The sequence below is a fragment of the Rosa chinensis genome, chromosome 2 (genome assembly GCF_002994745.2).
Source record: "Rosa chinensis cultivar Old Blush chromosome 2, RchiOBHm-V2, whole genome shotgun sequence".
NCBI classification, from domain to species: domain Eukaryota; kingdom Viridiplantae; phylum Streptophyta; class Magnoliopsida; order Rosales; family Rosaceae; genus Rosa; species Rosa chinensis.
Window position 1 is genome coordinate 81930939 of NC_037089.1, and position 23318 is coordinate 81954256.

The following is a 23318-nucleotide window of genomic DNA, read 5'->3' on the forward strand; positions in this document are numbered from 1 at the left end:
GATCAGAGGAAAATGTAGCGGACTTATTTACTAAGTCGTTACCAAAATCCCCTTTCGAGAAACATGTGAAGAGTATCGGATTGAGAAGGTTATCCGAACTCCCACGATCTCCAGGGGGAGTCTAAATCAGGGGGAGTATCCAGATACATATTCCACACTCAACGCGCGTTGTGCTCTTTTTCTCCTTCGACCAAGGTTGTTTTTTCCCACAGGGTTTTATTACTTGGCAAGGTTTTTAACGAGGCAATTTCGAAGCGCACGACCTAGACAATACTATTTGACATGAAATATCCAAGGGGGAGTGTTGTAGTATATATGATTCACATGTATAAACATGAGTCATAGTATAAATGTCTATATCATGTATACAAATAGGTACTTGAGTGTATAATATAGGTATTGTGACTTGTGTGACAAGCTTTATGCCAAAGGGCAACAAGCATGGCAATTTATCATCATCACAGCCACCATGTGGAGCTGCAGCTGTAAATGTAGAGGTTATCAAATTGAGTTACTCTTTGAGCATTCACACTTGTAAAATACTCCTATAAATACCTCTTTGTGTGAGATGAATAAAGATACTTGAAACTCTATTCTCACAGAAATCTTACTCTCTCTCTCTGTTTATCATTTCATACTTGTCCTCAAACAGATACCATTTTAAAAATTCTACTCTATTTAGGAAATAGAAAGCCGCAGGGTGTAATGTGTCTACCAAGTGCATTTCTCTCATCATTTTGGCTCTTTCCTATTTTGGCGCATATCTTGATTTTTATGTTGTTTGTGTGGGTGTGGATATTCTACGGACACTGGTAATCCACCATCTGATTAACTCTAATCTTTGTTTATTGGTGTGCAACCCAATCAACACCTGGTTTCCAATGACATGAGCATATTCTCACTACCCAGAATGTGCAATGGCTGACTTGAGCCTGCATTCATACTCACTTGATACATCCGTCACCAAGAAAACTTGAAATGGAAGAAATGGAATGTCCAAATCAGTCACCTAAATTTGGGGCCTCCGGACAAAAAGCAAAGCTTTTTATTTGATGTTTTTTTGTCCTAGATTCCTCATTCAACTCGAATCATATTAAGACTAATCAAAAAGCAGAGTAATGATAAGGAATTGGAATGAGCAGGTCACAAAGAAAATTAGACAGGTTTTGGGTCCTAAGGGAATCATAACGACCGCTTTTGGTGATCAAACATCAATTGAAGCACCAAAAGAACTGACGGAATAAATTAAACAGAAACCGCATATTAGGTGGTTGGCTTTGCTCTATATTTTCTCCAGGGCCTGCAGAATATCATCCTTGAGATCTTTGAAGTCTTCAAGACCGAAGCTGAAACGGACCAGGTTATCCTTGATTCCGTACTTGAGCCTATCTGACTGACTGAGATCCCTGTTTCAAAAGCGTGATAACAAAAAGCAGTCAGGAAACGAAGAGATTCTTTTGCTCACTGTTGCAAATACCACATGCACAAAAAAATTTCTCAACAATATCAGTTGTATAAGATGCCTAGGCAATTGAATCAATAAAATTATCATTTTATTGTAAGCAGTAACTTTAGTAACTTAAGGCAGCATTAATTGGTTATGCACTGCCAAAGCACCTCCAGCCTCCAGGCACCAGTAATACGTGGTTCAGAAATGAATTTTCAGTAAAACCCTGATCTTAGTCAAATAGGTCACAATCTACCTAACTTCTCCGACTCGGATGGAGAGATTTTAACATTGTAATGTTGACAGCTCAACCAAATAGAATTTAGCACATAAGAAATTTGGATCTCTATTTCAATAAGACAGTAAAAAAACTTAATTCATTAGCCACCATAAGATTTGAAAAAAGGGAATACCAATAAGACATTATGGCTGGCTGATCCACAATGCTCTCACAACCACCAAAGGAGGGGGCAATATATGGGATTTTCAGGGCATCAATGAACTTAATCGTTCTCTTTAAGTCCCCATCAATCTGCAAAGTTAAGTAAGACACTATGTTAACCCAATGACAATAATATGAGGACACAGAAGATACGATTCTGCGAATTATAATCACCTCAAAACTGACAACACCACCGAAACCAGTCATCTGTCTCTTGGCAAGCTCATGTTCAGGATGATTTGGCAGGCCAGGGTAATAGACATGCGCCACCTGCATAGCATTTTACATTATATCAGTTTGTAAATACAAGGTTATTTAACCCAAACAGATCATTATACAGTTTGTAAATACAAGGTTATCTATCCCAAACAAATACCAGTCACCAATATTGGAAAAAGTGGGTCTATTTGAATTTTTTATTCTCAGTTAGGCCCCTAATTGATGACATTTTAATGCCTACACTACCCAAATGAGAAAGAAAAAAATACCTTAGGATGTGCCTCTAAAATTTTGGCCATCCCCAATGCTGTAGAATTCTGTTGCTGTACACGAATATGCAAAGTCTTCATGCCTCGAATGATCAGGTATGCAGCATTCTGTTGACAGGACAAACATATATCAGTTATTATTATGCAATCTAAAGTTTCATGGGGGCATTCCATAAAAAATAGAGCTGAAATTCATTACGCAAAAGTGGAAAATCTACAATCATCTATACTTGAAAGCCCCAGCATTTTTGTGGGGATGGAAGTTATGATCATTATCTCCTCATAATGATGTATGAGAATAATTAGTGTAGAAAAAAATGTAACCCACAATACTTCTTGCTGAACATAACTCACCGGGTTAAGAGCACCACCCAAAATATGATGCAATATACGGATTTCAGAAACCAATTTCATTGAACCGCTAATACAACCAGCGAGGACCTGAAATAGGATACATGTACTTGCTTAATGCCTCATTTAACAATAACTGACCAAGTATATTTTGCACTCCAAATAACTTGCATTGATATCAACTGACTTACATCATTGTGACCAGCAAGATATTTCGTTGCAGAGTGCACAACAAGATCAGCCCCAAGGGCAAGGGCCTTCTGATTGATAGGTGTGGCAAAAGTGCCATCAATACAGACTAATGCCCCTTTTCTATGGCAAAGATCTGAAACCAACTGAATGTCCACACACCTGAGGAAAGGGTTTGTAGGAGACTCTGTGAAGTAAAGAGAAACCTGCCGAGGTACAATATAATGTAAAGATCCCCATGATCTTCTAAGTCATACAGAAATTTAGAAACCAATCTAAAAACTTTCTGTTACTAACTTTATTCTTATCCAATGCAGTTTCCAGTGCTCCTACATCAGCAGGGTCGATAATTGTGGCCTGCATATAGGGTAACAAGTATAATCACTAACATAGTATTACCATTAATTTGACAAGTAGCAGCAACAATCCTATTAGTCTATTACTAGTCAGGATGACTCATCATTCCAAAAGTAATAACAGCAAACCATACCGTGATCCCCATTTTGGGAAGGATGGTCTCAATGAATATCCGAGTCTTCCTGTAGCAATCTGTTGTTGTCACAATATGACCACCAGCTGGAACCAATGCCATCAACAAGACAGTGCTAGCACACATTCCGGATGCCAGCATCAGTGTTGATTCTGCTCCTTCAAGAGCACTGTATCATACAAAAACACAGCTCCCCCTCAATAAACATTCACCATACTAAATGACCAAGATACCACAACCACAAGCAGGCTTTGGAATACTAAATGACCAAAATACCAACCTGATCTTCTCCTCAAGAACCACTGTTGTTGGGTTTCCATAGCGCCCGTATTCAAAACTTGTGGCGCGTTTCTCCTGCAACAAGGAAAGGATAATGAGCCAAATGATCACTGACCATGAACCATCAACCAAACAATATATACAAAGTATTGCTCACTCCAAGCACAGGAGCTAAAAAATGATGCAGAAAATAGTATTACTAATATGTCGCAATCGCAACGATTATCATCACATACCTTGAAATCAAGGAGGTCAGCAGTTTTCTTAAAGAAGTAAGCAGAAGTATTAACCACAGGGGTTGTAATTGCATCAGTTACTATACCACGACCCAATCTTTCACCTACACACAGAAATCCAATTGTTGACACGCTAATCATAGCATAATCATTCAGAAATGAATTAAGCCAAGCAAAAAAAACAATTGAATTGAAAATAATCGAGAAAAAAAACAAAACGATTAAAAGATGAATACAAATCAATTACCAGCATGAATTGCGATGCTCCCATCGGAGCTCAAAAACGAGGCGTCCTTCAAATCGGGCAAGCCTCCAAACTGTACACCATTTCCAAACACCGCCACGTCATCCACGGCGGCGGAGGAAGCGGCAATGGCGGCAGTAGCCGCCCGGTCGTCCTCGGCCCCGATCTGGGGCGGGACGACCAGATCGGCGGCGGTGGCGGCGGCATCGACGGCACTAGCCGCCGGCACCGCCGAAAGGTCGGAGTCTTTGTTCGACCACGAGGCCGCAACGATCTGCGCGACGCCGATGTTGCTGCAGTTACGGCGGGCCTTGGTGCTGAGCTGGCGGACGAAGTTGGGCGGGAAGCGGAGAATGAGAGACGATAGGCCGTGAAACGGCGCCGTAGCATCGACCCTTCCGGCGGCTAAGCGGGGGCGGGGGCCGGGCTTGTCAGCAGCGGCGCGTCGGGTGGCGAGGTCGGGATGGTGGCGGCAGCAGTAGGAGGAGGAAGAGGAGGTGAAGACCCTAGGACACGTGTACACGGCCATGGATGGGGATGAGTGATAGCGGTGGAAAAACGATGATGGAGATCCCGTAGCGGTTTTGGTGCTGTTTTGAGTTTCTAAGTTTTCGCGAAAGAGGTTAGGGGGGTTCGGGTGGTTTTAATACCCCGCCCTTTTTTTTTTTTGAGGGCGGCTTTACTATTTCTCTACTATAAAACAAAAAAAAGAGAGATACAAGCTAGGTCCAGTGGGATTAGTGCCGACGTGGATCCACAGTGGCAACATAAAGAGAATAAAGTTATGTAAATTTACCGATTTATTAGGAATTTGCTATTTTTGGGAGAATATTTCTCCAAAAAGTTGAGCATTAGAGCGATCACAAAAGGTTTTTGTTGAATGATGATTTGTGTTTGAGTCCACGAAGATATGTGTTGTTTGATTATACGTTTGTGATTGTAGTCATTTGAACATCCAAGTGGGTCTTAATGATTCTGATATTTTTCATGCAAAATGTATGGTTACATATGAAAATCTTGTTACGATCTTGAAATAATGATAAAACTTTATATACAAAAGTCCGATCTATGTGTTAAAAGGTAGATGTTGTATCCTATGGATGATCAAGAGTTCAAGGAAATAATCAGTGTGCCTTAATCTTCTTGTTGCAATTGGGAGGACAATTTTTGTTTCTAATGCTCTCACAAATATGAGACATTTCTTAACTTTATTTAAGTGAATCATGATTTCTCTTTATATGAGTTTAATTTTGATTTTAAGGTCTTCGACTAATTACTACTCCTTATAGGTTGCAAATTTTGACAAATTGTGACTCTAGCTCACCATTCTTCCCCTATATACAAATCTAGCGATATGATCATAAGAACTAGATATTTTTGTTTTGAAAAGATATAGGGAATGTTTGATATTTGATTTTTGGAGATTGAAATTCATTTAAAAATAAATATAAATAATTTTAAAAAATATATATATTATAACAGCAATAAAATGTGTCTTGAGTGAGTTTCATGAGCACTTCCTCGTTTCTTAAGCAAAATCCCAATTCCCAAATAACCCAAGTAAGAACTAAAGTTGTCATAAAAAAATAAAGTTGGCTCATAGATAACTCGAACATAAAACGGGCTCCACTTTCCAACAACTAAGAACTAGGTTCTTTGAATAATATTACTACTCCAGTACTCCTTATAGGCCGCAACATTTGACAAATCATCCTCGCATTAAAAATATGTGTCATTTTCTTCTTTCTTTGACTTTTGTCTTATACGTAGTGTCTCTAATGCTAGCAATATTCCTCATCCACCTTCCATTTCTACATTTCCAGTCAAATAGAACAAGATTGAGAATGAATTTTCTGATATCTTATTACACTCATTCTGTAGTGTATATAAACATATTACAATCGTACTACAACTACTGTACTACTGTACTACACAACATATACAAGGTAAGTAGTTACAACAATATATTCCCTTGTAGTCTATTCCTAATAGGGAACGATGACTCACACTAACACTCCCCTTAAGTTGGCGCATATACATCAACCATGCCCAACTGGCTTAGTGAGTCATAAAACGCCTTCCTGGAAACTCTTTTGGTAAGTACATCTGCAAGTTGCTCTTCAGTTGGAACAAAAGGAAAGCTAATAATTTTGGCATCTAGCTTCTCCTTTATAAAGTGACGATCAACCTCCACATGCTTAGTACGATCATGCTGTACTGGATTCTGTGATATGTCAATAGCTGCCTTGTTGTCACAATACAACCGCATGGAATTTTTGAGTTTGAAACCCAGATCACGCAACAGATTTCTCAGCCACAACAATTCACACACTCCGTGAGCCATACCTCTATACTCGGCCTCAGCACTAGAACGTGCCACAACTTTATGTTTCTTACTTTTCCATGTAACCAAATTACCTCCCACAAAGGTAAAGTAACCTGATGTCTACCTCCTGTCTGTGATATTTCTAGCCCAATCTACATCTGTGAAACCTCAAGAATGTTGTTGTGTTTAGAAAATAGTACTCCCCTTCCTGGAGCTGACTTCAAGTACTTCAGAATTCACATAACAACGTCCATGTGACTCTCACTCGGATTATGCATGAACTAACTCACCACACTCACTGCATATGCAACGTCTGGTCTAGTATGAGCCAAATAAATCAAGCGCCCAACTAACCTCTGATAGCGAGCTCGATCAGTAGGTACTTGATTTGGATACTCAGCTAAACAATGGTTCTGCTCAATAGGAGTGTCAATAGGTTTGCAATCCAAGAAACCTGTCTCTGTCAGCAAGTCAAGAACATACATCCTTTGGCACATATAGATTCCTTCTCTCCCCCTGGCTACCTCAATTCCTAAGAAGTACTTAAACTTACCCAAGTCCTTCATCTCAAACTCAGAGGCTAGCTGTCTCTGTAGTCTATCCATCTCAACAGTATCATTACCAGTGATTACCATATCATCCACATAAATAATTAGAGTTGTTACCTTCCCTTGTTGATGTTTGAGAAACAAGGTATGGTCTGAGTTGCTCTGCTTGTGACCAACCTTCCGCATGAACTGTGAAAATCTTCCAAACCAAGCACGAGGTGGCTGTTTGAGACCATACAGAGATTTTCTCAATTTGCATACAAACTCACCAAGAGAAGCAACTACATACCTTGGTGGAAGGCTCATGTACACTTCCTCGGTTAACTCTCCATGAAGAAATGCATTCTTAACATCAAACTGTCAGAGTGGCCAGTTTAAACTAGCAGCGAACGAGAGCAAAACTAGAATAGTATTCATCTTGGCAACATGAGCAAAAGTTTCATCATAGTCTATACCATACGTCTGAGTAAATCCCTTTGCTACAAGACGTGCTTTGTATCGATTCACTGATCCATCTGCATTATGCTTCACGGTAAACACCCAACAACAACCTACAGCCTTCTTGCCTTGTGGTGGAGGCACAAGTTGCCAAGTATTGTTCTTCTACAACGCCTCCATCTCTTCATCCATAGCCTTCCTCCACTTTGGATCCCCCAATGCATCCTGCACTTTGTTAGGTACTGATACGGCATATATTTGATTCACAAATGATTCATAGGACTTAGACAACCCCCTAGTGGACATATAGTTGGCTACTGGGTATTTTGATTTGGCAGTAAGAGTAGGTTCATATCTTTTGGCTGATTGACCTCGAGTGGTCCTATATGGTAACACATATTGCTCAACATTAGACTCACTACTACTAGTATCAATGGATGAACATACCTCAAATGGGTGATTTTCAGTACTAGAAAGTTGTGGGTCAGGGGTAGAAGTGATGGCAGGAGGGGCAGTTGTGTCTTCAACCTCATTCTGAGTGATGGAAACTGGTGCTTCTGCTGCTGGAGGCTGCGAGCTAATAGTCTCAACCGGATCCGTCAAAATACCTCCTGGTTGTGTGGCTTCTCCTTCTCCTTCTAATTCCTATCCCTCTCCATGTTATAGCTCTTCAAAATATGAATTCTCCCCCTGAAGAGCTGTATCGGAAGAGGAGAAATAACTCATTTCTTCAAAGAAAGTAACATCCATAGTGACATAATACTTTCTGGTTGGTGGATGATAGCACTTGTACCCCTTTTGATAGCCTCTGTAGCCAACAAACACACACTTAAAGGCCCGGGCATCCAACTTAGAACTCTGATGTTTTGGTACATGGACAAAAGCAACACAACCAAAAACACGAGTTAGAAGATTATGAAATGATGGTAAGGAAACATGAGAGGCGAGAACCTCAAATGGAATTTTTCCCTGAAGGACACTGGATGGAAGACGATTGATAAGATGAGAGGAAGCATGTATAGCATGGCCCCAAAGATACTTAGGCATATGAGCACTAAAAAGAAGGGCACGAGACATATCAAGTAAATGATAGTTTTTCCTTTCGGACACTCCATCTTGTTCTAGTATTTGCGGACACGTGGTTTGGTGAACAATCCCATGGGTTTTAAAAAACTCTTGGAACACATGGTTGACATACTCCCCCCCCCCCCCATTGTCAGAACGAAAGACTTTAATGGTGCTATGATATTGTGTTTGAACAAAATTATGAAATGTTTGAAAAGCAGGGAAGACTTCATCTTTGGTTTTAAGAAGAGCAACCCATGACAATCTCGTATTATCATCAATAAACAACACAAAATATCGCATACCCGATATAGTGGGCTCTCTAGAAGGTCCCCAAACATCAGAATGAATCAACTCAAAATGAATAACACTTTTATTAGAAACACTAGGAGAATAAGTACCACGATGACTCTTGGCCAAAACACATGTTTCACAATGTAAAACTAACTCATCCACACCAATAAACAGAGTAGGCATGGATTTTTTCATATGACTAAAAAATGGATGCCCTAAACGGTGATGCCATAACCAAATTTCACTTAACTTATCAGAATTCGAAGTCAAAGCTGCTCGGGACTGTGCTCCTGGTTTCTCTCCTGCGTATGTTTGATCCAGATGGAACAACCTAGCCCTCATATACCCCCGACCGACTATCTCCCTGGTGAGAATATCCTGAAAAATCACATACATAGGATAAAAGGTTACAAAGCATTTAGACTAAGTGTTCAACTGCGGGACAAATATCAAGTGATGAGATAAGTCAGGCACGTATAACACATTATGAATTTCTAAAGTGGGAGTAATACGCACTGACCCTGACCCTAACACAGGAAAAGCCTCACCATTAGCATTGGTTACATAGGACACTGGTGGAGAAGACAATTCAGAAAAATATGATTTGTCATAAGTCATATGATCGGAGGCACCAGAATCAATAATCCATGTATCAGAACCAACAAAGTTAGAAACATTTAAAGCCATACCAATTTTACCTCGACCAACTATAGAGGCTGTAGGAGTAGCTCCACCTGCTGTATGATGATCTTGGCCAGCCACTCCATAGAAATCTGGTTCTTGGACCAATTGAACAGCAGCTGCTTTCGCCTTAGGACGATAACCTTGCCTTTTAGGTTTAAGGTGTGGGTTCAACTTCTAACAAGTTTCCCGAACATGCCCAAGGTCGTTGCAATAAGAACATTGAGGACGAGGGCGGTTGGTGAAGCCTTGTGGGAAACCTTACTGATGAAGTAGGGCTGAACTCTGCTGCTGAAGGAAAAGTGTCGGTGACTTGGCCTGAATGGCTAGGCTAGATACTTCAACCTGCGCATGTTTGACACTTTCTTGCAGAGACTCATTCTTGCAGATGTATGTAAAAACTGTGTTCAAACTAGGAGGGTCTGTCATTCTGAACAATTCTCCTTTGGCACTACTATGCTTCTCATCAAGTCCTCTCAGGAATACATGAACCCTTTCTAGCTCCTTCTCCTTCTGGTACCACACAAGATCTTCCTGATTCTTGATCTTGCAAGGATGCTTCTGATCAATTTCAGCCCATACATTCTTCAGCTTGGTGAAATACACAGCTACTGGTTGCCCATTCTGTTGCATACTGGCAGCTTTACACATCAATTCATGAACCTGGATAAAATCAGACTCATTTGTATATAGGTCCCCCAATGTCTTCCATATAGCTTCAGCAGTCTCACACTCTTCCACCAATCGTAGCACATCTTCAGACATGGCTTTGAATAAAATTGCCATCACAGATCCATCATCATCTTCCCACTTAGTATAGGCATCCACATCTTCCTCACTAGGTGCTTTGGTTGTTCCTGTCACATGCCTCATCTTGAGTATGCCACAAAGGTGGACAGACATAATCTTCTTCCATGTCCGAAAGTTGGTCCCATTGAGTTTCGTACCCCCAAAAGAACCACCATCTGAACTTCGGACAGACACCTCAACCTTTTGGACCTCATTGATCCTGGAACTCTGGCTTTCAATTTCATCACTACCCATCACAACAATATAATAGTAAAAGCACAGAATCACATAGTATGCAGCGGAAATAATAAAAGAAAAAACTCCAATAATAATAACAAAATCATGCAGCAACCCTTTCTCCTTTTTTTTTTTTTGAAACCTTTTGCACGGGTTCGACTTGACTGCAGAGACTTTGATTGCAGACGCCGATCTGGACAGAGGAAGCTGACACCGGTAGGACAGAGAGAGCCGATGCCGGTCTGGTAATTGATCAAGGGATGAAGCCGGAAACAAGAAACAACGCCAGAGATTGAAAGGAGCGATTGAATTGGGTGCAGAAGACTGGGCAACGACGCTGCAGGTCGTTCTCGGATGCGCGCCGGACAGAAACAGGTACAGCGTCAATCTGGGCAAGCGACGGTGGCTCTGGACAGAAACAGATCGAAGTCGATCTGGGTAGAGGAGAGCTATGGCGGTCTGAACGATTTGGTTTGACGCGGTGGACCTGATCTGATTTGATCTGGAACTGACAAAGGTCGGTCTCTAAGAGACGAAGACCAGTCTTGGATAAAAGGCAGAGAACGACAAAAACAACCCTAACAAAGGGGTTTGATTCTGTATTAATTCCTCGGATTGAGAAAAAGAAATTGGATAACTAAGGAGACAAAATCCTTTCGGATCTTTGCTCTGATACCAAGTCAAATAGAACAAGATTGAGAATGAATTTTCTGATATCTTATTACACCCATTCTGTGGTGTATATAAACAGATTACAATCGTACTACAACGTACTACAACTATTGTGTACTACTGTACTACACAACATATACAAGGTAAGTAGTTACAACAATATATTCTCTTGTAGTCTATTTCTAATAGAAACGATGACTCACACTAACATTTCCCACTTATTAACTAACATGTATAATCTTATTTCACTAAAAAATATAACATTTAATATTTTACAAACTGAGTATTATATTTTCCAGATATATCCCTAATTATTGCACCAATCAACTCTTTCTTATATGGGTTTCCATTCTTATATCTTCATTTATGGCACGTTTACTTACTTGGAATGGAAAATAATCATGAATCGGAGACAACTGGAATGGGAGAAGAAAGGAATCGGTATTGATTCCGGAAGAGTTGATTCCTAAACCCATCTCCCCCCTTCGTAATCAAATTCCTGAGTATTCAGGAATCAATTCCTTATAAAGAGGTGAGACCTACACCCATTCCGATTCCTTCATGTGTTAGTAAACGCATAAATACTTTTGCCCGGAATCATTCCGATTCCTTTATGTGTTAGTAAACGCAGGAATAAATTTACCCCGTAATCATTCCCTCTATTTTCATTCCCATTCCAAGTAAGTAAACGTGTCATTAAATCATTCTTCTTCTTCCTAATCAAAAAAAAAATTCTTCTTCTTCTTCTCTCTTCCTCTCTCTCTCTCTCTCTGCGAACAATTCTTCTTCCCGCCATTGTCTTCTTCATCTTCGTCTTCCTCCTTTTCCTTTTTGTTTGTATAATTCTTCTTTGGTTCAGTACCAATTCTTTGATTCAAGACAAACCTTCTAGCTAGGAACAATTGCATAGCTCAGAGAAGAAAAAAGAATTTCAATAATTTAATACCCAGACAAAAGCAAGTTTCCAACGCCAGATCAAACAAAACTTATACCCACAACATAATCAAATACCAAAACAAAATACCAATTATAAACTTCTGGGTTCAATTATATAGCCCAGATCAAAGAAATTTTCCACACTCTCAACATAGAAATTGTTGTATGCATTCCTTGTTCTCAGATCATGTAGTTTAATTCTAGGTTTTAATCAAAATTGAATCGAGGTTTGAATAATAGATCATCAATCTCTTCTAGGGTTTTAATCAAAATTGAATCAGGGTTTGAATAATTGGTAATTAATCTTCTTCAATCATTTGTTAATTAATATGATCATCTGAATTGGGTTTTTGTATTGAACCTAGAGAATGAGGAAGAAATTCTTCTCCCGTAGGGGGGGGGGGGGAGACAGACAAAGTGAGGAGAAAAGAATTTTAGAAAGAAGAAAAATAATAAAATTATTCATATAATTAAGGGTATATTCGGAAAATATAATACTCAGTTCGTAAAATATTAAATGTTATAGTTTTGAGTAAAATAAGATGACACATGCCAGTCAATAAGTGGGAAAGGTAGAAAATGAGGTGGATGGGGAAAGTTGCTAGCATTCCTCGTCTCTTTTATTCACCTAAATTTCAAATATTCACTATGTCAGAATGGGCGAGAAAAATTATGACTTGAGCTCACCATTTTTTCCCTATATACAAATCTAGCGAAATGAACATAAGAACTGAAGTTCTTTATTTTTGTTTTGAATAAAAATAGGGTAGGTCTAGAATTTTTAAAGATTGAAAATGCTTTTAATTTACAAAAAAATAATATAATATAAATGGAATGTGTCTCGAGGGAGTTTCATAAGCACTTCCTCATCTCATAAGCAAAAACTCAAATAGCCAAAGTAAGAACTAAAGTTGGCTATTGCTAGTCAAGTAGGAAAATAGTAAACCAAGATTTAAGGTCAAATATGTTTGAACCCAAATTAACATTTTTCCTAATAAAGGGTGTCTCGGAGAAAACGGGCCAATATCCATGGCTCAAGCTTCGGAATATATTATTTAGAGACTAAATAAAGCCTACTTGAAGATCAAGCAATTTTGAGATAAATCCGGATATTCATTGATTTACTATTAATTATCAAATATTTGATAATTAAAAAGTTGGTTTGCTTACCGAGATTGTGCAAGAGGGGAAGACCTTGACGTGCAAGCAGCAATTGTTGGAAGTAATTGGTCCACATTGAAGAGATAAGGACGTGGGTTGCATATATGCAAGGTAATTATCAAGGCTGCATTGGCAATCAAAGTTGATGGACGTGGAACAGTTTGAGAAGGATGCAATCATCCTTAATTGTTTGCGATCATCAAGGGATAATATTCGACATCTTGTCATATATAATTGCTCATGCACAGTGGATTAATTAAGGAAAGCTACATGAAGATATATATGCAATACGTGCATATCCAGAAGTTGTTTCCCAAGAGGCAATTAACGTTGCCTAGCTAGAATATTGCTACGTCACAGAGGCAATTTTATTGCCTACGATAGTTATCAAAACTAATAAGCGTTTTGATCACTTGTATTCAAGGCCAATAACTATGGCCTAAAATATAGTATATCTTTGAAGATATTTCACTCCTATTAGGAAGGTGAATCTACAATGAGTAACATATACATATACAGCCTAAAGCGAAATACAAAGATACAACATCTCAATCAACTAATCTCTCAGATTATCCAAAGTCTCTCTGGAGCAACCTACCTTCAATCTAATTGAAACCAGCGAATCTAGGGTAACGCCCCAACAAACCAGCGAAGCTAAAATCACGCTTTAGCAAAACCTATGTTTTCTCCTACTTTCTGGTGATTGCTCTGCTCAACCTACAACGTTGAGTATTGATTCAGTGACGCAAGATATCACAACAAAAGTCCTTATACGTAAGGCAGAAGAAAGAACCTTGTGACGAGGTTGGTGCTCTCCTTATCCACAACGTTTGAAAAGAAGTCAGGTCAAGAGACGCCCCAAAGACTACACCCCATGGTGTTGGCACGCTCGCATAATCACAATAGCAAAAGAGACTGTTTGCTAGCCCAAACTAAGCCGAAGCCAAACATTTGGCACACCCGGTGGGATCAAAGCTCTAGAGTCTTTTTGTATTCGGCATCATTCGGAAGCCAAGGGAAAATCTTTACCAAAAGAAATTCCTAAATTTCCCAAAACACAAGACCTCCAGTTACAAGCCGCATAAAAGTGTTGCTTGTCATGGTCTTTATGAGGAAGAAGTGTCTATGAAATTTTCTCTAGATTCGCAGATGGACAATATGGCCAATTCTGACAAAGGAATTGAGGCTGCTGGCTCTCAGCTTGATCTTCAACAGCGGCTCGATATCACCGGCGATGCCACCTTCCCTGGTAGGTTTGTGATGTGCTCATATTATCCTATATTATGTATCTCAATCTTGGTTTTTATGTTTAGTTCTTCTTATTTATGATTCATTTACATGTTTTAGTATTTTTGTATGTTTGTTTTGTAGAAAGAAGAAAACAAGCTAGAATGAGCTAAGTAGGATTGAAAGGCGATTGCAATACCACGTTCCAAAATCTATCTATGCAGAACACCCAACTTCACTAAATTACTGGGAGTTACCTAGATCGAGTCAGACAATGAGCCTTATATCAATGGAAAGTATGGATATCTATTTTCTGTAGAATTTTACGGATCTCAATTTCGATACTTCTGGATAAAGTTATGATAATTTGAGAGAAGATAGGTTGGACAGGAAATCTGCTCGGGAATTTACAACCATTCATGGAGAACTCAAGTTCCATGGCACAAGATCATCAATCCTAATGTTTCAAGGAAGTTAATTCAGATGAGGATTAAATGACGAACTTATTCCTAGCTACTTCTACAAGAGATATTTCAAGGTTTTCCCATTCCACATTATGAAATGAATCTAAACTCAAGTTTTACAAGGAAACATGAAGCCAAAGATAAGCACAAATCTTCCCTATATAAGGGAGCACGAATTGTACATGAGAGGGAGTCTTGGGAGCACACTGTAGACGCCTAATGAGCACAGACGACTCATCCATCTTCCCCATCTTTTCCCTTCCATTCTTTTTATGTTCTTTCTATGTTATATTTAGTTATATTTTGTTAAACCTTTTTCTAGGGTTAAGATGATGCATTATCATGATTGTTTATGTACTTTGATTTTATATTGATGGATTTATAGTTTCTTTATGATGAATTCTTAGTCACTATTTGAATTGATGCTTTATGTTTAAGTTCTTTGATTGATCACCTTTGGGCTTTGCATATAGTAATTAGAAGATGAATTTGAGGCGTACCTGCAATATAATTCAAATTAGCTTCTTGTGATTAGGAGTTGTGAATTACATTATTGTCGTACCTGAAGTATGGTTTGCATGATTCTCTTGTTTTCTAGAACGTAATGAGTCATATGTGTTAAATTTATGCCGTACCTAGATAAACTGCATGTTAGGATATACAATCTCTGCCATACCTGGAGAGAATCATACACTAAAGGAAAACTATGGTCTAAGGGTAGTACCTAGACTTAGATAAGAGAATTGTCATTGAAAGAAACAAAAGGATCTATTAATTGCATCGAAACGTAAATAGGATTGTTAGTGGTTGATTCTGAAACCCTAGGTTTTATCATTATTTGTTTGTTTCTTTAATTTTCAAATTATTTCTTTATTTTAAAATCCAAAAACAATATCTTCTTTCTCTTGATTTTTTTTATGTGTTTTTGTGTTTAGATTAATTAGGTTAGGATTTAAATTGATTATCAATCCTCAGTTGGAACGACCTCGTACTTGCACACTATACTAACGACGATTCGTGCACTTGCGAGTTTTAATTAAAATTTCACAACAGTTTGTCCCCATCCCCGTGCCAAAGGGTGCTACGCTGGAAGAGACATTCGCTATCACAAAGACCAACATGGAAAAGCATATAGAGATCCTCAACAAGACGCTAACGCTCACTAACCAACAGTTGACCACATCGTTGAGTGCCAGCTCCCAGCAGATGAATGCTCACTTCCAGCAAATGCAGAAGTTCTTCTCAAGTAGGAAACATGCTGCTTAGCATGCCGTAAGCGTGGTAGCAAAGTTCACAACCTTGCGCAAGAAGGGCGCTAGTCTGGTCGCAACAATAGAAAGCGTAACTACTCAAGCAGCTCTATCTCTCTCTCTCTCTATTGCCCTATCCAAATCCCAAATTCTCCCTCACTCTTCTCTTTCTCTCTCTCTCTGATCTCTCCTCCAGGTGGAGTCATACAGTCTGACCCGAATTCCTAAGCGCTTCCACTCCGGTGACGTTGGCGTCTTGGCGATGAGATAGACTTCTCCTTGCCGCACCGTCGCCCTCCATCTCTGAGTGGTGGCGCACTGTTTCGCTCTAGACCGACCAGACCTGCGCTAATTCATTTCCCCCCTCTCCTTCTGCCTCTCATCTCTAAATCACTTCGATTATCATCTCTTCAATAGCCACCAAGCGTAAGTTAAAGCGATCTCCGACTTCTTCTTCAGCCACAAAGAAGCTGAAGCTGGTGGAGAAAGATGCATGTCTTATTGTCGAGAAGTAGAGAAATCAAAACCGCAACGACGACAAAGGCGAAGCCGAAGAGATCTAAGGTTGGATCTTCATCCTCACCTGCGAACTTGAAGCAGCCGATGGTGGTGCTCCGATCCTCTCCGTTAGATCTGCTCTGTTCCCAATCGAACACAAGCCCGAGATCTACCTCATCCTGACCTGAGAGGATGGGAGCTATGTTGCCACCGAACAAAGACGTCAACGTGGACGACATGATTAGCGTGATTGGTTCATGTGTGCTTGCGGCCTCCATAGAAAACCGGAAGTTCGACCCGGTACATGTCTGATTTCTATGTGATTAGATTTTCAAAAGGGTATTACTAGTTGTGTTTTTACTTGAATTCTAGATTTTAAAAATTGTGTGACACTTTTCTTTATCAATTTGCATTGTTGCAGTTAATAGGTGTTGCGAGAAAGAATGGCATGGTGAGTAGTTCTTTTGGATGATGAAGAAGCAAGTTGTGGTGTTTGGTACGTGTTTGTTAGTTGCAGACTGAATGTTGGTTGATTATTTTGTTGTGTATTGTCATTGTCTTACAGATTGAGGTTCTTAATCCTCTCAATGGTGATCTCCATTATTCGGTTTCCAATGTCAGTGAAAGTGGTGTTTAGAGAGGATGTTTCTGTATGAAAATGTCATCAAGTTGAAGTAGATTGTGACATCTCCAGTGCGAATTCTGAGGAATTAATAATTGATTCTTCAAAGATTATAAACGTATGGGCAAAGTTGCTATATTTAAGTAGAAGGGTTGGGCATTATTGTAACATTTTCAATCTTATAATGAGTGCTCCATTATCTTTCCCTATTTTCAATGATTATTAACCCTCAATAAAAAAAATATTGGAGAAATAAAGAGTTTATTGGGTATTATTAGGGGGCAATAAAACCGGATGCAAAATTCCGGTCACAGGCCTCAGATCACAGTAGTCAGGTGATCGGTGACCGGCAACAGGAATCCGGCTACTGTTAACATAAATCCGGCAAAGTCTCCAATGACTTCTCTCTAAGTGACAAAGAGGAAGAGGGCAAAATTGTCCTAAAAATAAATAAAAAATAATTAAAAATACTTAATTGGGTATTAGGGCAAAAAATATGTAATTTATTGGATAAGTGGGTAAATCTCATAAGATACTTGGGTAAGTAGGGTTAATGTAACTTAAATTTAAATAAATGGACATTTTCCCACTTATTTTCTAAATCATTGCAATCGAGTACAATTTTATTGATATATATACTATATCATGTAAAATATATTTATTGGACCGCCTTGACCTCCATTGTATTGTTCAAATAGGGTTTAAAATTTAAAATACTATACATTATACACACAAATGAACCAAAAGAGGTGTATTTTCTTTTTGTCTAAGAATTAAACAACAAGTTTACGTGACAACTCGAGAAGGCACATATGTTTGTTACTTTTGTATTCTAAGTGCAATAAAATTTGCCACTTGAGAGAGTCCGCCATTTATAAGGGGACAGTGAAATCTTATCTCGTCGTGACCAACACAGTCGGTTTGTCTCTGTTAGCCTATAGATGGTTTATTTATCAAAACTTTGATTTGGTTGGTAGTACGCCTTGGAAATATAATCATATTGGTGCACTATGAAATTGAATAATGATCATGATGGTTAATTATGAGATATTTTTCCTTTTGCTTTGGTGTATGATGAATAAGGCCATTAGAAAATGTACATTTTCTGTTGATGTTGGCCATAATCACCTCAATGGGATTGTGTTAAACTTTTATGTCTCCTAATCGATCAAAGTACAAGTGAATCCTCAGAGGCACAAACGACCATCTTTCTAGTCGGGCCATGGTGTTTTGTTTAAATTGTGAACTTCTAGGAGATGAGGGGAATTCCGAAAACGGTTTAGTTAAAAGAAATATGTTTGAATTGTAACCACAACAAGTTGCCTAGTGATTCTTGCTTAGTTGGGTGTGCTCTCCAACTTAGGTTCGAACACCGAAGCTGTCAAAGTGACCAGGCACTGTGTTGTAATGCACAGTTGGAACATTTCACATGCGCCGAAGGGGTTTATCTTGGGCCTATGAAGCCTTTGGGTTCCCATTGACAAAGTCAATATATATATATATATATATATATATATGTTTGAATTGTCGTTAAGAGAAATATGTCTGAACTTGTGAACAAAGTTAAAAATAAAAGTTGAACGCGAATTTGGCTCGGAACTATTTGAAGACTAAAACCCAAACTATAGTAAGAGACTAAGAGGATGCAGTTCACTACACATCACAAAACAAACTTATTTTGTGATTACAATGAGGGACTTATGTATATATTATGTAGCAAATAAAGTACACTCTACCGCCTTTGGTTTCACAAATTAAATCAAACCTAAAGTCGTAGATTTTCTCTCTTTTAAGAGTTGGTGATGTTCTAATCCTTTGCTCTGCACGAGCGCTTTTGCCCAAATTCTGACCCCAATCTAAGGCTTTAAGCCTCATTTCCCTTGCTTTGTTTTCATTTCACTTATGTTTGCTTTGATTTCCTCTGTTTTTTTTTCTTTTTCCCCGAGCCACTTGAATGGCCAAACCTCTCATTCCTCCCAATTTAATTCTCTCCATAGTTCAAATATGATCCCGAGCACCCCCGCATTTTACATCTTATATTTCTAGTATGACGTTAACAATGCTTGCGCCACCATCGATATCGCTCCTTGAAGAGTTGCTTTAAGAGACTACCCACTAGTGCAGTCGATGTTTTACCCAATCGTGCAACACAAGATTGATAACCTTTTGGTTGCTGTCTTTGTGATCCCATTGTGGATTTGCTTTTTCTTTTTTCTTTTCATATTTTCTCAGCTCTTGCGGTGACTCTTCGGTGCGGCTGTGACTCCAAAATCATGCTTTTGTGTTTGGAAGGAGGCCCCGGGGGACTTCCCCTTGTTTTCAATTTAGAACCCGACGAATTCTTCTGAAAGGCGATTAAAAACATGAACAGAACTTTAGAAATTAAAAAAAACATGTATGTAACTTAAAAAAATGAGCTCCCATGACAAGAATCGAGTGGTTTGGGCCTACGCACTAAAAAAAAAAAGAAAAGTAAATTGGGCCCATAGTTCTCAGTCCACCCAACTTTTAATCAGACCGGAAGAACCAATAGCCCATCTCTTTATGAAATGCCCTAATTTAGAAACCTCTATATATATATATATACAAAACATCCTAAAGCTTTCTAGAGCAGCCGAAACCTCCAGGCTTGTCAAATGAATCTGGCACATGGAGGTTTCAAGGTATACAAATGGCCAAATGGGTACCCACTGGTTTCTAGCTCATTGGAATTCTTTTGCTTTGAATGCCCCTGTGATTAGGTCTTTTTGCAAATAGGATGGATGTCTGCAAGGCAATCAGAGTACTTTAACATACCCTGTTCAGTCTCTCCCTGTCCCTGGGCAGCAACAGGAAGGAACCCTCCTGCTCCAAGCACTCTTCCAATGTGAGCTGATGTGATTTATTTTTTAATCACAACTTTCTTTCTGTTTCATAGATGGTATTTTCTGATGATTTTTCTTTCAGTTTGAATATTTTTGTATGGTTTTCGCTGCAATTTTAAGGGTGTATGTCGTTCAATTTGTTTACCGTAATCTAGTGGCCATTTCCAATCTTACTGAGTAGTATGTGGGAGTTGATCTATGAACCAGTACTAGGTTTGATTGTTGCACTATTACCAAGGCTCCATGACTTGGGGAATTATTGGTTGCCTTTTATTAATGTGCAAAAATACATGTTGGGAGCCGCTTTGCAGCTTAAAATTTTCTAGTGTTCTGCTGCCAGTAAGACCCTTACATTGTAATTCCAGCGAATAAAAGACGGTATAAAATATCCTACTTGAACAGAAATAGGGTCTAGTTGGGTTTATTTTTATCATAAAGAGGCCTAGTTTTGGAGCAATGAGATAGATGTGAAGTAGTTCTCAGATTTTGTGAAGTGGTATTACGTTTGATATTGTATTGCATTAGACCAAAGGCTCTATGAGCATCAAGCTATTGGTTGCCTGGTCTGAATTGCAGAAATTGATGTTGGGATTCACTTTGCAGCTTAAACTTCTAATGTTTCTGTTGCCATAAATCCCCACACATGTTTCAGTAATTCTAAACTTGTGAAGTCACATTAACTTCAGTAGAACAAGATACTGACTTGCTTGAGTTTTTCAACTTAGAGAGGCCTGGGAATGTACCAAATCGTAGATGTAGCTGTCATTTGCAATCTAACTCAGTAGTTAGTGAAAGTTCTTCACTGCTGCCGCTAGAATTAGGTCATATTATTGCTCTTTTACCTAGGCTCTATGACAAAAAAATGATTGGTTGCCTAATTTCAATGAGCAGAAATAAATGTTGGGATCCGCTTTGCAGCTTAAACTTCTAATGATATTGCTGCCAGTAATGCCCTTACATGGTCCAATAATTCTTGTTGTTTAGCGATTTTGAGTTGAAACTTCATTTTGCTACTGAGACCTTAAATATTGTATGCCGGGCAAATGTTTGTGTTATTGAAGAGAGAAAAAACTGCATTTGATTGGTTTGCATATTCCATATTATAGTTGGGGTTCAGGTTGAGGGTGAGTTTAAGGATTGCCCAAGTGAATTGGCGAATTGCATAGTCAACAAGTCTTTATCATGGCGGCAATGGCTATGCTGACTTTGTTTATTATAGATATAAAAGCTGGTTGCATAGTCTCTATTAAATGTTTTTCTAATTGGATCACAGGAATGCAAGGAATCTCAATGAATTGCTACATCTGAGTGACTTGGGTTTTGACATTGAGCAAAAGCAGTGGAGGAGCAGTTGAAGGCCCAAAATGAGGAGGCAGTTGTTTATAAGTTTGCAGTTAAGGAAAGCTCATCTATATTGATTTGGCTGTGCACGTTTCTTATAGAAAGACTTTAAGCAGCTATTGCATTCAAGAAGCTAAGGACCAATTCTCACAATGAAGAAATCATATCAATCAACAAAGACTGTAAGGAGCTATTGCATTTGGAAGCTCAATCAAGGCACTACTTTTATGGTCAAGAGAGTGGATGATTTCACTGGTCACTCCCATCATCCCATGTATCTAGAGTTCTTGCAGAAAATCTTTATGTATTTCGAATTAAACTGTTTCTCATTAAAAAAAAAAAGTATTCATATTGTCAAGAGGCCTGAACATTCTAAGTTGTTACCAATTGACTGCGTATTTTTTGAAGTGATGGATGAGAAATAGAAGGGGCTGTATTTGCTACTTGAAATCTGTTGTGTGGTAAAGTTCAAATATGCAACAAGTTGGGCTCTTGGGTATATTTTCAACATCCCCTTGGATTTGCATTATTAGCAATTCAGCATTGTGCCTCCAACTTGAGGATGTGTTGCTTTCCCCTCCTCCAATCTTACCTTCACAGAAGAACAGTATAGTTAGTTATGATTTATGAACACTGCCTGCTTCATTGGGAACTCTATTTATTAGGCAGGTCAATGCTGGACCCTTCTCACTTATCTCACTTTAGACCGAAAATTCGATACCCTGTATCGTTCTACCATGAGCTAGGATGCATGAGCTCAGCTCTATGCCTTAATGAGTAGTATTATTAATTATTGGTTTCACTCTATTCTTGTACCATTTATTTCATCCCCAGATCAGTTATTCAAGTACAGCAGTGAGACTTCTGTGGCACCATCATCATTTATCAAGTCCAGTCGTCCAGACTGAAATTTCATGGCCATGGAAAGCCGTATTTACTATGTCGAACTTGAAGGTAGAGAATAGGGTAGTAGCACACGAAGTGACAGCTGCAGCGAACTATTTCATCAGTTTATACAGTTGATGCTAAACCACGCATCGATCCCACATGGACAAAAATGGCGACAGGGGCTCTTCGTTAATATTTATTATGCTCTGGTGTGTGGTTGCAGTCGAGGCGATTAAAGACCCATGTGAAGGTGAAGTGCCATTATACCACTGAAATAAATGAGTTCATGTGCAATTTTTATTTGCACCAAGCATGAAGAAAAAGAGAGAAACAGAAAAGAAAAAAAAAGACGAGCTGCAATAGGATGTAGAAGAAGATCTGTCTCTGTCATCCAAGTTGTGGAGGATATTAGATCACCATTGCTTCATCCACAACTCCCACAGCTAGCCTTCAAGTTTCGAACACCAGACTGGCTTCTCCACCATCCTCCTTCTCAATCAATGAGAGACTAGCTAACTCTCAGTTTCTTGCTTTCTTTGAAATGACATGACAGCTTGGTGTGCTACGTATGCCAACCTTTCAAATCACGTACATCGCTGATAAATGTGATATATGTTGTGATCGATGAGAAGTTTTAAACGTTGTTGAATATATCTCTTAGCCTAAACGAGACAATGTGATCGATAAGTGTGATAGCTAGTGTTGATTACATTGCTTAAATTACGAACAACGTGATCGAGCTAATTAACCTATGCTTTTTTATATAACCTATATGTGATAGACACTTTTTCTTTTTAACACACATGATGATCTATATATATATGTATTGAATGAACAAGAACAAAACTTTA

The 23318-nt window shown here is 38.8% G+C and overlaps 1 protein-coding gene and 1 long non-coding RNA gene across 2 annotated transcripts; one reads left to right on the forward strand and one right to left on the reverse strand.

Moving 5' to 3' along the window:
- Window positions 1-979: 979 nt before the first annotated feature.
- Window positions 980-4821, reverse strand: LOC112187617 (cystathionine gamma-synthase 1, chloroplastic). The gene is made up of 11 exons (XM_024326492.2): window positions 4170-4821; window positions 3923-4026; window positions 3688-3761; window positions 3408-3576; window positions 3215-3274; window positions 2920-3123; window positions 2732-2818; window positions 2378-2485; window positions 2064-2159; window positions 1861-1979; window positions 980-1406 (listed from the first exon to the last, which is right to left on the reverse strand). Exons 1-11 carry the CDS (start codon window positions 4693-4695, stop codon window positions 1283-1285), a joined length of 1671 nt encoding a protein of 556 aa, XP_024182260.1. The 5' UTR covers window positions 4696-4821; the 3' UTR covers window positions 980-1282.
- Window positions 4822-19987: 15166 nt separating this feature from the next.
- LOC112184813 lies at window positions 19988-22029 on the forward strand. Its single transcript, XR_002930097.2, has 2 exons — window positions 19988-20240; window positions 21512-22029. It is a non-coding gene; the product is annotated as an uncharacterized LOC112184813 (long non-coding RNA).
- Window positions 22030-23318: the final 1289 nt, after the last annotated feature.

Bases quoted from the DNA above. Each gene is read 5' to 3' on its own strand.
- LOC112187617 (XM_024326492.2), bottom strand. From the start codon at position 4,695: ATGGCCGTGTACACGTGTCCTAGGGTCTTCACCTCCTCTTCCTCCTCC. The intron at 3,124-3,214 runs GTTAGTAACAGA...GTACCTCGGCAG, and splicing joins CTGCATTGGATAAGAATAAA to GTTTCTCTTTACTTCACAGA. The intron at 1,407-1,860 runs GTATTCCCTTTT...CTTTTGAAACAG, and splicing joins CCAGCCATAATGTCTTATTG to GGATCTCAGTCAGTCAGATA.